This window comes from Embiotoca jacksoni, unplaced genomic scaffold (assembly GCF_022577435.1).
Source record: "Embiotoca jacksoni isolate LCO1_2020_lvr unplaced genomic scaffold, fEmbJac1.0.p SCAF_93, whole genome shotgun sequence".
NCBI lineage: Eukaryota > Metazoa > Chordata > Actinopteri > Embiotocidae > Embiotoca > Embiotoca jacksoni.
In genome coordinates, this window is record NW_027185451.1 from 785,520 (window position 1) to 801,377 (window position 15,858).

General features: G+C 44.2%; 1 protein-coding gene across 1 annotated transcript in view; it reads left to right on the forward strand.

The window, feature by feature from the left end:
- The window catches only part of LOC138193736 (thrombospondin type-1 domain-containing protein 7A-like), a 152,803-nt gene that overhangs the window by 62,909 nt on the left and 74,036 nt on the right, over positions 1–15,858 (forward strand). The window contains exons 5-7 of the mRNA XM_069141934.1: positions 1,150–1,215; positions 7,179–7,334; positions 9,972–10,175. Of these exons, the coding sequence (XP_068998035.1) occupies positions 1,150–1,215; positions 7,179–7,334; positions 9,972–10,175 (426 nt within the window). The remainder of the gene's footprint in view (positions 1–1,149; positions 1,216–7,178; positions 7,335–9,971; positions 10,176–15,858) is intronic.

Genomic DNA, 15,858 nt, shown 5'->3' on the forward strand with positions numbered 1-15,858 from the left:
ATTTTGGTCATGCAAGATGTACAGGTGTATTGTTCCTCCCGCCTTGTGAGGCTCTGATGCACAAACGAGACACTGATATCGGCCTGAAACACAGAAAATGAAATGCTGAACTCCTTGAAATTCTTGGAAACCCCCCCCCCCCCCCCCCCCCCAAAAAAAAAAAAAAAAAAAAAGAAGGTAAAATCGTGGCCGATGCTTCTTTATGATGCGGCACGTAAACACGCAAAAGAAGCAAAATGATGGCAGGTGACTATGGATGCGTTCAGACTGCAAAAGCCGAAATCCGATTTTGGTCAGATCCCGACTGAATCCAGATTTATTTTTGAAAGTCTGAACGGCAAAACCCCCCAAAAACACACGAAAATGCACATTTGGAGGCGGTTTTGAAATGCGATTCCAATCAGGTTTCTACAGACGCGTCTCGCTCCGCCGGCTCGGATCGGATTTCTTCCCGTCATTTATTGCCGACGTCGTGTGTTTTTTTTTTTCAGAACGAGCACGGTGAGCAGAATTTACGCTATCGGCTGGCAGAGCGATTTATTCATTTGCTTGCGAGACTGCAAAAACAACACCGCATCCGGATGTGGTCGGACATCCTGGTACTTTTTGGCGCAATACATTTCACCTGCCGTGTCCTTGGTGACGTAGCGAATCCTTTTTTTTTTTTTTCTCGCCTGCTCTCTGGTACGCTGGTGCGGAAATCGTCCGCTGCGCGTGTACGTCGTTGCCACGGCAACCCACGCGAGCGATGTCGCCGACGCCCGGGTGCGCCGAATCTGACCAAAAAAAAAAAAAAAAAAATCTGATTTCCCTGCAGTCTGACCAAAAACCTTTAAGATACGTCTCCCGCTGGGAAATTAAACGAGCTCCAAAATCAGATTTCTTTTGATGCGACAACACTTCCGATGTCCGACCCGGTCAAAGTCCGCGTGGCTTTTTCTGCATTGACAAATTGGTCAACACAAACAACCGAAGGAGGCCGATGGGATCTTGTTATTTGGTTCCTCCTGCTGCTGCTTTAGTCGCCGCCCGCTTTCCTCTCGCGCTGTGTGTTTGCTTGATAGTGCCGCCGTGTGTGCGTAGCTAATAGCACTATCTCCCCCCCCCCCACCCCCCCCCCACCTCCCTCCCCCCCTGTAATTGCAGCAGGTCAGACCCAAAGACAGCAGAAGCCTAGTGTCCCCCCTCTCCTCTCCATCACCTTCCAGATTACAGGTAGGTGTTTTTTTTTTTCAGTCACGCTGATAACGAAGCTTCAGCCTTTCCCCTCGTTTCTTTTTCTTTTTTTTTGTTTTTACCTCCCAGGTTTATTTTTTCCTCCCGTTTCCTTCTCCTGTTTTTTTTTTTTTTTTTTTTAATCCTTCCTCGCTTCCTGTTCTATATTCTCCCCCTCTGTCCTCGTCTCTTCATCCTCTTGCTTCCTCTTCATCTCTCCCTGTTTCCTTTGCTCTTCCTGACACATTATATCCTCTCCTGTCCACACCTTTAACATCCTCCATTTGTTTCACCTTTCCTATATCCTTGTTTCCTCTCTTCAGTTCTATCCTCCTTTCCTTTCCTTTCCTTTCCTTTCCTTTCCTTTCCTTTCCTTTCCTTTCCTTTCCTTTCCTTTCCTCTCCTCTCCTCTCCTCTCCTCTATCCTTGTTTCCTCTCTTTTTCTTTGTTACCTCTCCTTTCCTCTGTCTTTGGTTTTTCCTTTCCTGTATCCTTGTTTCCTCTCTCCTCTCCTCTCCTCTCCTCTCCTCTCCTCTCCTCTCCTCTCCTCTCCTCTCCTCTCCTCTCTTGAACACAACAAATGGTTCAAATATTCTCCAAATAAATGATACACATGTTGATTGTGACTGTGATTGACATTAAATGTGCACAACCTACGATTCAAACAAAGTTGCAAACCCGGACGGGATCTCTTTTATTTCGGTGCCGTCGGCACATCCGACGAAAAAGGAGGCGTCGTGTTACAGCAAAGTTCGGTATTCTTTGGGCAGGGGAGTCGAAGCTTTGAAGGGACTGTAAGAACAAACTTTGTTCCCCTACTAACAGAATAAGGAGAGCGCAGACAGTAAGCCAGAGAGGGTAGAGGTTTTTTTTTTTTTTTTTTTTCCTCCCGTTGTCAAATCTGCACGGTAGAAAAGCGAACTCACCGGAGAGTCGGCTCTAAAAAACGGTCCGACGGAGATGTTTTTTTTCCTTCTCTTCGTCACACGGAGACGGATCCTCTGCCGGTCCCTCGATTTTGCATTCACAAATGGATTGATGTTAAGAGATTGAAGTAAGTGTTAGTAGTACACCCCCCCCCCCCCGCTCCACCCGCTCCCCACCCCACCCCTCTCCCAATAAGACGGTGGATTAACGGCGGCTCAGCAACCTCACTATTTGACTTTCGGTGTATTTGTAACAGGAATTAGCCATTTTTGCATTTCAAAAGCCTCTCGCCGTTCCCGCCGTACCGTTCTCAGGGAATTATGATCCGGCTCTCCTGCCTGCGTGAGACTTTAAGCTCTTAGATGTCTTGTAGGAACAGTTGGAATACAGGAAGTAAAGTGCCTCAGGTTGAACATGTGAAGAGATTTTTTTTTTATTTTTTTTTTACATTTTTCTTTTTTGGGATGAATCCCCAAATTCTGCTGTACAAAAAAAAAAAAAATCCGTATTTGAAATGAATCACTCAATATTTGAAAAGTGGAGCTCAATCCGCCGTCGTATTTTTGTGGAGGAAAAAGTCTTCGAGTATGTACATGTTTTTCACGATGTTTTTTTTTTTTTTTTTTGCCGAGCGTCACTTTGCAGAAGAGGTAGATTTACTTCTAACGTCAGAAACTCTGACACCACGAACGCATTCAATCTTTTCTCCTGCAGCTTCAGATTAAGACGAAACAAAGTGCGATCGCATCGGCAGGCGTTGACGGAGCACCGCGGCGTCACGAGTTGATCGCGGACTCTTGATTCGAGAAAGGCACACCTGATGTTATATTTAAGAAATATTATATTATTATATTGCAATTATACAACAAGTTACCATCGAAATGAAATACGTCATCTAAATGTATTCATATTGTGGGGCCATTCGCTCTCGAAATATAAAGCGTTTTGTTCGCCGGAGCTCCGTTTCCATGGCAATGCATGTGGGGGCGTGACTAACGACTGGAAAACAACCAGTTGCGTCAACAGAAGCGAATGTAATGTACGCGCTGTTTACGACTCCAGGACGTAGTCCGAGCCCCCTAGCAACGACCCTAGCAACAGAGACGAGACGTAGTCCGTTTTAGTGCTTTCTGGAGACGGTTTCTCAAACTGAATAAATACAGAACGTAGAAACACTGAACTGCTCAGCTCGCTCAGTCTTAACAACATTATATTGAACAATATATCAAATTCTATTCCAATTCTATTTTCCCGTTGAGCAGGCGGAGTGATATTTCTGGTGATGAGTAAGGTGTGTTGTCATGGTGATTTGAGCACATTTCAAACGTACAGTCGACCAATCAGATCGCTGGGTCGGAACTACCTGTCGTATACTGCGTAATACAGTATTTCTAACGTTGGATTTAAAATATCCGCCGTGTTTTTTTTCTTTTTTTTTTAAGACTCACTGCGTCAAAACCACATTTTGCTGGTGGCTGATATCCCTTATAGAAAAGACACGTGTTGCAACATATAAAAACATGGGGGCAATTACGTGGCAAAGTTTAATATGGGAATCGACATTCTTCGTACTTTAAACCATGAAAATGTTCCAAAATCACGTTTTCCCGTGTGCACAATACATGTTTCAATTCAACTCCACTCAACTCAATTAACCTTAACTTAGTTCAATTCAATTCAATTCCATTTCATTTATATGGCGCCAAATCACAACACAGTAAAGTCCCTACAGCAGAACTTTACGACATTATTCAGACGAACCCACCGACAGGACCTGACCGGGAGGTGGGCGGCCGTCCGCCTCGGCCGGTCGGCGCGATGGACGAGCGGAGAGAGAAAAGAGCAGCACAGAGATCCAAGACGCGAGCTGTCGGTCGGGGTCAGGAATCACAGACCAAGAAGAGCTCCAGGCTACAAACGATAAGCACAAAAAAACACTACGGGAGAGACACCGCATGAAGTTATTAAGATTTAACGGTGGCACGCGAGTGTAGTTCCTGTTCCTGTAGTTGAATGTTTGAGCTTCGCTGTAAAGAGGTTGCCACTAGAAAGCTGTTTCACAACATCCGCCCGCTGAAGGAGGGAAAGTTATTTCATAAACGGGCACACGTGCGTGAATTTTAACATCACAAATAGTTCGGAAGCTGAAACCCGCTCAGATATTCAATTTGCACAAGTCTGAAACCTTCACGGCGGACTTCACAGTGAAGGGTGACTCATCTCGCGTCCAGCAGTTAAACTTTCGAGATGAAACGCATTCACAGACTCAGCACTTTTTTAATGAGGGAGAGAAAAGAGTAGAGGTCATTTTAAGATGTTTTTTTTTTTTTTTTTTTGCCAGATAATTGATTTTTATTTTAATCAGGCAAATAAAATAGCTTTTGAAAGTAGGATATCTATTAAAAAAAAAAAAAAAAACATCTGGAGGGGGATCTTTAATGTTTTATACGGTTTTATGTATCTGTCACTTATTACGCAATGATATAGCTTAAACACATAGGAATGTGCGTCGTGGAGTGAAAGCTGATTTTTTTTTTTTTGTTATACTGTATGTGTGCAGCTGTAAAGTAAAAGAGGGCTCAGACGTGTCAGTCAGAGTGCTGAGCTGCAGGCGGGAGGGTTGAAGCTGTCTGCTGAGCGAACACGACTCAGCTCTTATTACCAGCAACGAACGGGGGAAGCATCGAGCTGTTGGACCCGGTGCTCTAAAAGAGTAATGGGGGGGGGGGGGGGGGGGAACCCAACAACAACAACACTTATTTGCTTTCTTGATTCAAGCTGTTTTCAGAAGATTAAAAACCAACCGTCGTTGTCTGTCTGGTAAACACGAAGCCCACGAACAAGCAGCTGCTTAATTGCTCAGACGACGAACAGCCGGGGCGTGGCTCTCTTCGTTACGTCCAAAAAGCTAACATGTTGTATCTCGTGTTATCAAGAAGAACTTAACTGGCTTCCCGAATACGGCGGGGAAACCCGCATATAATAAATGGACGTGACCGGTAGCGTTCTTAAAGAGCTGTTCTGCGTGCCTCTGCGGCTGATCCCCCCCCAAAAAATTGGGCCGAGACGAGGCGCGTGGGTGAAACTGAGGCGGACCCAATTAAGCCTGCTTGACGAAAAACCTGCAGGCAGCAACTGCGCCGGCGACAAACTGCCACTCAAAGCAGCCCCGCCCCTAAGTATGCTTAAATTTAAGCTTCAGTACGATTTAAATGGGTGACTTCAAATTTGTATGAGCTGGAAAATGTGTAATATTAAAACAGTTTTTCTTTTTCTTTTTTCGGTAAACAGGCTGTAAACGGGCTGTAAACGGGCTGTAAACGGGCTGTAAACGGGCTGTAAACAGGCTGTAAACGGGCTGTAAACAGGCTGTAAACTGGCTGTAAACTGGCTGTAAACGGGCTGTAAACAGGCTGTAAACGGGCTGTAAACTGGCTGTAAACTGGCTGTAAACAGGCTGTAAACTGGCTGTAAACTGGCTGTAAACGGGCTGTAAACGGGCTGTAAACGGGCTGTAAACGGGCTGTAAACTGGCTGTAAACAGGCTGTAAACGGGCTGTAAACGGGCTGTAAACGGGCTGTAAACGGGCTGTAAACGGGCTGTAAACGGGCTGTAAACTGGCTGTAAACTGGCTGTAAACTGGCTGTAAACTGGCTGTAAACGGGCTGTAAACGGGCTGTAAACGGGCTGTAAACGGGCTGTAAACGGGCTGTAAACAGGCTGTAAACGGGCTGTAAACAGGCTGTAAACGGGCTGTAAACGGGCTGTAAACGGGCTGTAAACAGGCTGTAAACTGGCTGTAAACAGGCTGTAAACATGGTTATTTCTGCTCTAACGTCGAGCACTTTAACACGTGGGTCCGTCAGGATTTGACTCCCTTTTGGGGGCCAGCCTCTGGTGGCCTTTCCAGGAACTGCAGTTTACGCACTTAGCTTCGGTTTTCCGTTCCCGAGGAGGCCGTTTGGATGCGAACATACTAATTAGCAAAACTTTAAAGTTGCTGTTAAAGAGCCAGGCCGGCTGTTTACGTCCCGTTTTCAGTCTTTGTGCTAAGCTGAGCCGACGGAAATGTCGACGCTGCCTTATATTTTTTTGAACAAGAGAGACAATCAGTCCGTCCCTGCTCGTGTCAAAAGTTCCCTTTCTCCTTCTCTGTCTGTACGTTTTCCCCGTTGATCTCCACTCTCTTGTATTGAATGAAAGCACGCACAGCTTCGGAAGATACAGTAGCGCTGCTTTGAAAAGACACCGACATGCATAAATGCATAAACTCCGCATCTCCAAGAACCCCCCCCCCCCCCCACCACCACCACCACCCCACCCCTCCCTGCACATCAGGTTTATGTATCGTGGCACGGTCGAGCGGACCTTCAGAAATGTATTCCGCACAGTCGTCACGGAGCTCTGCTTTGCACGGCGATAGCATCTGTCCTTTTTTTTTTTTTTCCTCAAAGTTCCTCAGTGGGAGTTCAGACAGGAACGCACTGACCAGTTGCATCATGGGAAAGGGAGATCTTTCTTTCCTCCAAATGTAACATGGCACGACGAGGGGAAAGCAGCTGCCAAATTACACCTCGCGGAATAAACATGAGCCAAAGTAACCGTCGACGTCCTCTCGCACTTTCAGTGTTGTGTTGTTGCATCCTCTCTCCGCGTCCCCGTCGAGACTCGGCGGGCAGGGCGCCACCGTGTTTTATGCCGCGAGCAAGGTGCCGCGCGAGATAATCATTACTAATTTATCATTCTGACATGCTAACAGGGAGGCGATAAAACAAAACAAAGGAATAACAGCGTCTACTTCACAGGCATTCTTTTTTTTTTTTTTTTTTTTCCATCCGTGTTTCTCATCTCCTCTCCAAAGGGATCTTAACGCCTGGAATAAAAGTAAATAGGCGCCACCCCCACCTCCCCCCTTTATTCCTGCTAATTGTAAAAAAAAAAATTAAATAATCAATAAGGAAAAACCCTCACAACCAGGTTGGTTTTTTATCTGCTGCTCATTGTGTGTTCTCATTTTTTTGCTGATTGTGCACAGCCTCCCGCCCCGTGGAGAACAAGCTGTGCGGGGGTCCGGTCCCCAACAGGTCCCAGCTGTGCCAAATCCCGTGTCCCATCGACTGCGAGGTGTCGCCGTGGGGCGCCTGGGGGCCGTGCACCTTCGAGAACTGTGACGATCAGGCCGGAAAGAAAGGTACGAAGGTTTTAAGCGTCACGGTTGATCGGACTTGTTGTGTTTGTATGCTGGTTTAAAACTACATTATCTCGGACCAGAAAATAATTATTTTAGAAATGAGGAGCAAATCATTTATTTAAAAAAAAAAAAAAAAAAAAAAAAAATGTGGAAGTTTAAACACGCAATCCGAGCTGAATGCAGGACAGAAGTCGCCAATTGTGTGAATTGGTAGCTTAAGTTGAAAGGTTTCTAGACTTTTCGGTCAGTAGGTGTTTTTTTTGGTGGGTTTTTTTGGTCAGTTTTGATCCAACATCTCGAACATAACCTCCTCTGGATCAGGTTAACATTGCAGGATACGTTACCACGGCGATATAACCAAGTTTGTGACACCGACAATCCTGGCTTTAGTCTCAACCTACCTAACGCTAACCCAGTAATCTCATTTCGTAGTCCGCCCCTCTGCAGTAATGTTTTCCTTAATGATTTTTTTTTGCCTTTATTAAACATGATAAACGCGCTAAAAAGTTATTTGTCAGTTACCTGTCGATGAATTTACTTCTTTCGCGCTAAAAACACCGTCGACCTCCCACCTCGCTCCTCGCTGTTGTTTCCAATCATCATTTAACACGGAAACACTGATCAAAGCGGCTGTTGTTTTTTTTTTACAGCGCAGTGAATGCTGACTGTGCTCCATCCTCCATCCTGTCTATAAACATTGTTATGCAGTCCGAAACGCATTTAATGAACCTGCACGCTTCATTATAGTTTTACTACACATTATGAATATTTTTATAACATCTATAACTTCACCATACAGCTTCAGAGAATTTAAAAAAAATACCAAACGCCTGCAGTGGTAGCAGGTCATCTCTTTTAAAATACATTAAACGCATTTCTGTGTTCATGTTTTAATTGCATTTTAAGTATAAAGGCACTCCTGTCGTGCCAGTATATGGCCATTACCCCCTCAGTGCATTCATAGTTGGTAATCATGTGTAATTATACATAAATCTAACGTGACGTCTGAAAGAGCAATTATGACCAACGTGTTCACTAAAGCTTCAAAATTATGCCATTGGAGGACTTTGCGCACGACTCGGATCATTAGTCAGATGTGCTTGATGACCTTTCATCTGCGCTGTAACTGGAAGTAAAAACTCACCACACTAGAAGCAGACGGGCAGCGTGAGATTTATGGCAGCTCGGGCTCTGATCATGTCAAGAAGTATGAATATATTGATATTAATGAGCTGTTTCAACAACAGTCGACCGTCAAAGAAAACGAAGCCGGTCGTGAGCGTATACCTCCAGGGGTGGAACGAGTTCTCACATCGATTCAGATCTGACTTAAGTAAAATGGCAAAAGTCTAAAACTAGAATTAAAATGTTTTCTTTAAAGAATCAAATTAAAAGACTACAGAGAAATTGCCGCTGTGACTGATGTAAATGACATTATTAGATCGTTAAAATTGAGGCTCCCTCCAACGGGTAATGCGATAAATCTGAGGGGTCCAGAGGTGATTGATGGATTAGAAATTTCTCTTTTTTTTTTTTTTTCCATTTTTAAGCATTTTGAACAGTTGAATAAATATAACAGAGGAAAACGGGTTGGAGGTCCCTGGACTAGACACTTTATTTTTATTTTATTTTTCACAAGTTGGTGAATAATGAACACATCATTTGTTTTTCTATGCGAAAAAACAACAACAAAATATTACTTCTAAAATCTAATCTGAAAAGTAAATACGAGCAAAGCCTTAAAAGAAATGTAAAAAGTACAATATTTATCCTTGATATGTGGTGGAATATATGAGTATAAAGCGGCATAAAATATACTATACATTAAAGTGGACTTGGTTACTAACCAACAGTGTCTATGATACCAATAAAACAAGCGGCATTCATAAAGTTCAAAGCAGAGGGAGGCTGCAATCTCTGTGAGGGAGCCGTTTGATTGAAAAGCACCTGAGTTGCCCGTTTCATGTGAACAGTGGTATGTGTGCATTAACAATGGACACGAGCGGAGACGGCACATCAAAGTTTGTGTCAAAATGGGAAGTCGGCAGGGGAGACCCTTAAAATGCTTCAAACAGCCTACGGCAACGAAGTAATGATCCGGTCGAGGTTGTTTGAGTGACATTTCTAGACGAGGCAGTGCGTCACCATCCAAGACCGAAGAAGAAGGCGCGTCGGGTTCAGGAGCAACCGGGTGGGTTTGCTTTTGACGTTTGCACCGTGAATTCGTCCCCCGGGGTCAGACTGTCAACACCGAAGGTCCACCGTGACCTTCTGAGGCGTCTGAAGGGGAAACAGTCGTTACAAACCACCTGAACTGCGGAGCGATGGAAATTGAGTTCTCCTTTCAACACGATCGTAGGTCACCACCACCGCTTTACTCTTCGGATTCGGCTCCCAGCGACTTCTTCCGATCACAAAAACACGCGTAACTCCGGTGCTGGTGTCGCCAAAGAGACGTAACTTTGAATACTTACTCACGAAGGTTATAGCTTCTCCCAGCTCCGTGCGCGTCACGGTGCTGTGCTTCATTCACGTGCAGCAGCCTCTGAACTTTTTTGATTACCCCATACTATATTGTTGATAAATTTGATGTCATCCTGAATGTACTTTTCATGATCTCTTTTTCTGAAACTGCAGGTTTCAAACTGAGGAAACGGCAGATTACGAACGAGCCGACGGGAGGTCCTGGAAACTGTCCGCACCTGGTGGAGGCGGTGCCGTGCGACGAGCCCAGTTGTTACGAGTGGCAGCTGGTCAGTCTGGATCGCTGCGTTCCCGACGGCGAGAAGCAGTGCGGCGCCGGAACGCAGCTCGCACAGGTCCGGTGCGTCAACAGCGTCGGTAAGAAAGGGAAATTTAACTTCCTTAAGTCATAGCGTGTATATAAAAGTGGACGTAGCTTCCAGGTCTGAAAGATTAGGCAAATACGGAAGTGCCTTCAAATGCTACACCACTGAGTCCCGCTAGAGGTCGGCTCCAAAAAGCCTCCGGCTCCATGGACTCCCATTCAACTTCTCTCATGAAATTCGAAGTCAATAAATTTTTTTCCACCAGTTCTTTCGGTGTCGACAGCTTATTAGTTTCTTGGCGGTCGATCTGAAAATAATCCCGTTATTAGTTTGAAAATAAGCTTCAAAAGGACATGTTTTTGGGGGCGTGTCTTTTCGATTGACAGGCCAGTGGCGCAGTCCGCCTACGGCTATCGGCGGGCGGGACGTAGTATCGTCGGGTTTCCAGTCCGAACCAGCAAGACGGCGCCGGCCGTTTCACAAACCAACGTGTGTGACATCGCTTTTAAGTTGCCACTCGCTTGCAGTCGATGAGCCGACGTCGCTGAGTGACGAGGTTGAGCGGCTGCCAACGATGCTTCACGCTTCTGGGTTTGCAAACTCAGGCGATGCGTTTGTTAAAGTTCGACCTGCTCCTCCTCCGAGACGGGGCGGTTAATCATCCTCGTGTTTTTGAGCGACCTCCATTCGCAACGGAAAAGAGCCGCTCTGACCTTGTATTAAACATTTCCAAGGCTACCTCTCCACTGACCCTCTTCGCTGTAGTCCTGATTTCCGTGACACAGCTCCCGGGTGCCAATCATCAACTTTTCAGAGGAAAAATCCTCCCTCCTCCCCCTCTTCGCCTCCTTCCGCTCTCTTCGACTTTCACCCCTTGCTTGATTTGACGTTGCCACCTCCCTCGCGCCGTCTCCCTCATTACAGTCTTCCTCTCCGCACGCACAATTAAACCCCACTCGCACTAAATCAAATCAGCCCTCCGCCACGGCTCTGAGTCCTGGGGTTTCTTGAGCCCTTTGCTGCTCCTGATTTTTACTGCTATTCTGTTACTGCAAATCTTTAATATTAGAGGCGACAGTGCGGAGATGCTTCCCAGGTGTCCTCTCACCTTCAGGTATAAACGGGCAAAATAAGACTCAACACATTATTGACTTTTGCCTCGTTGCTTTGGGTTACGTAGCGTAGCATGCTTTTATATCCTGGAATCTCATCAAGTTCCAGATTTACTCAGTAGTTCTTGGTTTTATGATCTACCGCAGCGACTTTGTTCGTGTTTTTTCTCCTTGCTGGAGAACTTAATATGTCCTTCCGACGTCTTCCCACAAATCACCGCTCATGCATCGGCCGCAGGTACTCAGGTTGATGCTGCGGGAGTGGTTGGAAAACTCTGCACCGTTTCTTACCCCTCCTGACTTTGGTTGATTGATCCTCCTTCACAGTCACCCCCCCCCCCATCTGATGAAAATTGATTTGTTCTGTTTGTATTTTTCGCCTCAGAGGTTTTTTCGCCGCAACGTCGGCGACATCTTTTCTCCGAGTGTGTCCCCCGGTCATAAAAAGAGAAAGGCCACGCAGCCGGGGGGGCCCCAAACAACAGGCGAAGGTCGATACAAACATTATTGAAACCGGCTATTGATATTCCCCATGCTGACTGCCTGCCCACTTAGGGAAGGGGAGCTGTTTCTTCTCTGCATACTGAGTGCGGAGGGTTTTCCTCTCATAGTGGGTGTTCTGTTCATTCATGTTTTCTCCGTGCCAGCCTGAAAAACTGCCGGGGTCCCTTGTCGCTTCTTTTTTTTTGTGCCATTCTCAGTTCAGTCATGATTGGTTCACTGCGTATCTGTCAAAAGTGACATCTTAATGCAAAGTCAGGCCGCGGTCTGACTTTTTTTTTTAAGCCTCTCGTCTGCTTGAAATTTCAATTCGGTCATTGGAAGGTTTACAATTTATTTCCTTCCCCGGAATGTGTTCATCACTTTAAGAAAAAAAAAAAAGATTCTCTGCTGGGTTCACTCCAACACGTGAAGCAATACAGATGACTATGTGGGTTAATATAATCCACTTATGGCTGATAGTAGGAGCTCATCAATAAAACATGAACGATGGTGTAAAAATGTGAAGAGTTCCACGTGGGTTTTTTTCTGCCACTTTTGTATGGAAAGGGGCCAAAGTCAAGAGTGCATCAATATGAATATTTGACAAATAATTCATATAAAAGCCTCATAATCAACTGTCATGTCGATATGGAAAAAAAAGTGCAATTATTTGAATTATTTCTGTGGTGAAGCACAAATCCAGGGATATTCGATCAACGCTGAAGCATCCGACGTGTCCCGTGTTAAGATTGATTTCATCTATTTTCCATCTCTGTGAAGAGATTATTGATGTTTTACAGATTCACTGATGTAGGCTGTGATTCAAGATTATTTGCAAATAAGGTTTCACCCACGTCTAGTTGCTCTCGTCTTTGGATTGCCTGTAAAGCAGCTCAAGGAATTGAACTGCCTGGAAAATTCAACAAAAATAACTGTATAATATATGCCAGAAATCTTTAAATGAGATGTAAGTAATCGCCGAAGCTCAACCACATGTTTGGAAACAATGCCTGATCTATGATTGCATTACACCAAAGATGCATTTATATTCTTTACTTCATGTAATTTAAGTACCAGTGAAACAACGTCAACATTTTTCATGAGAAAAATCCTGCATATAAAATCCTTCTAAAAACAAATACAAGGAGATTATCTGCAAGTATAGCACAGTTTATAATGTTAATCCTGATACTTATATTTTGTAAGCGGTTTTCTGTTGTGGCTGGTCAAGGGGGGGGGGGGGGGGGGGGGGAATTTGACCTCCTCTAAATGTCGAGCTAAAAGGTCCCGAAATGATTAATAGGACTGGAAAGTGGGAAAAAAACAAAACAGCCATGGTGACAGTCAAATTTCTTGTTGAGTCATCTCTGAGCTCTGCTTTTTCTTTTTTGAGAAATTCTAAATAATTGTATCTCTTGGAAGAATTATTTACAACCCATTGGCATCTGAAACACAGATTTCCCACAAAGAGATGTGTATATATATATATATATATATATTTATATATATATTTTTTTTTTGGCGTATTACTTTTGCATTACCTTGCATTGATGCTGTCTTCCAAACGATGTACTTAACCTTTCTATTTTGAGCGCATAAGTGAGTATACACTGCTAAGTATGGAAGCATGCGGTTTGTGTACTCCAAATGGTTTACAAACTGAGTGTGAAACGGTGGAAACTCTTTCATCGTAGCGAAAAGGGAGGGACCACCGACGTAGTAGGATTTTTTTATACTGCAGCGGCCGAGGAAGCTGAAGCTGTTGTAGTACATTGCGCAAAAGTGTTTATTTTTCATTAAGTAGCACCATACTATTGTTGGGTAGAAGGCATCAGTGTGTTGATTGTGTGCGTTGAACGGAGGGCACGAAAAAACATGTTCAATTTGAGGTAAAAAAAAAACGTAAAGATGGCAAATGTGTTGCATTCAAATGCTACAGTTATTTCCAGTAATGCAGAACACGCTAGACTGTTGAAATTCAAGCACTACACAAGTAAGTAAGTGTACTAATAAGTAAACATACTAGTAAGTAAGTGTACTAATAAGTAAGCGTACTAATAAGTAAGCGTACTAGTAAGTAAGCGTACTAATAAGTAAGCGTACTAGTAAGTTAGGGTACGAAGGGGAAGTATGCCATTTGTTGCCCCTGATCTGTTGGCAGAGAAGAGATGCTTTGCGATTACCACACAAAGCAAAAATGAAGTGACACTTTACATCCACATTTCAGTTTTTTTCATATCATTACATCTTTTTCCTGGTGTCCCTCTTCCTCTTTTTGTCGTCCCTTCCTCTCATGGCAACCATTCGAGGCAGACGGCCGCCCAACCTGCCTGTTCAACGGGAGCTCTCGTTGTCGTCAAGTGCTCGGTCAAGAGGAAAACCGTTGTGCCGTTTGTAATTGACTCTGTGGCGCAACAGATTTGCCGGGCTGCGTTGTAGCCATACGAACCTGTGGTGCTCCTATCAGATATGACAGATGTGCCGAGCGATACACGCCTCAGGAGTTGAGTAATACAGCGGCTTTACTTCAACGCCCCCGCCAGCACCATCATGTCAATTCCACCGCTACGTCGTTAACGATGCATCCATTATGAACGAATGCGCCGCAGCCGATACCACAACAACCAGAGCGAAAGCCGCGGCTGCAGCCACCAACACGGCCGCAGCTATGTCACAGCGACAGGCATAATTACAGTGGCAGGCTAATACGCAATACATAATAATGTATCATAATGCAGCTCAGTCTTTGTCCACAGCCTGTTTTTTTTAATTGCCGCTTCCAGTTCAACTCGACTCAACTCGACTCTACTCGTTTTTGGTAGCACGTATTTTTCAGTATTTCGTTTTCCACTGTAGATAGAATCTCTGCGATATGGTGTTGTTACTATAGCAATGCCGCACGTAACTGCTACGATTTTTTTTTAAAAAATTTTTTGGGGGGGGGTTCTGCTTGATTGACAGGCTACGGATATCGGTGGGCGGGGCGTCATATCGGCCGGTTTCCAATCAGATCGAGTCAGATCCCCCGGCTCCGAGCCGCTAGTGACCAGCAAGATGGCGCCGGCCAAATGATAAGCTTTATCGTATGTGTTTGGGAATATAAAATATTTATCTGAAAAGTAATCACAGATGTCCAATAAATGTAGCGGAATATGAGTGTAAATAAGCATGAAAAAAAGACATTAAAATAGAAATGATTAAAGTAAAGCACGAGAACCTCACAATGATAAGCTTCTTTCGTACACTACTTAATTAAATATGCGTTACTGTCTGTTTGAAATCTTCACTTCTCGTCTACAGACTTCCGTCTGCTTTCATATACCAGACACATGAAGCTATCAGAGAACGCCAAGTTGGTACATGTGCCAGTTGGGACGAAATAATTCCCAAATTGTCTTAGCGAGAACAGGCGTCTTAAGAAAACAAGCACGTCTCGACATTTTAAATTGGGCTGTGTGCTTGACATTGTGCCATCAATTAAGACACACAGCTGTTCATTTTCCGAGCCGCTCCAGCCTCATCTGCACCGAAGTGAAGTGCGAGGGTGACAGTGTAATTTGTACAATGAATCTTTGAACCTAAAAATGTACGTTTTAATTGGCCAAGTTTACTCCCCAGTCTTTCCCAACCTGGCAGCCAAGTTTACCGACGTTATTAGAAAGTGTGAAGGGAAGGTGAAATGATGAATCTCTCGCTGTTAGTAATGTGCTCCAAGTAACATAACAAAAAAAAAATGCATACAACTTTTTTCACGGCAGGTTTTTTCAAACGATCGACTGAGTTTTCAGGTGTGAAAATACAACTAATTCAGAAGAAATCTGATAACATTATTTCGGATATGATGTTATTTTCAAAACACCGAAAGCTTGAGTCATTACCTGAACACAGAAGTGTGTTAGTTTAAGCCGGAATTTTGAATTTAACACATTTTAATTACAAATAAAACCTGGATATGCGAAATTAGCTGCTCGCCTGGTTTCTGTCAATCTTTGACTGATTGGTGCAACACTGATATTTCCCCCATGAGTGTTGAACATTACTTTTTAATCATTATCTTTGTGCCCCGTTTTAAGAATAAGCATTAATATACCTTGTTATTATTAACACTAGAATGGCCATGATATTTATGTTTGATTACTC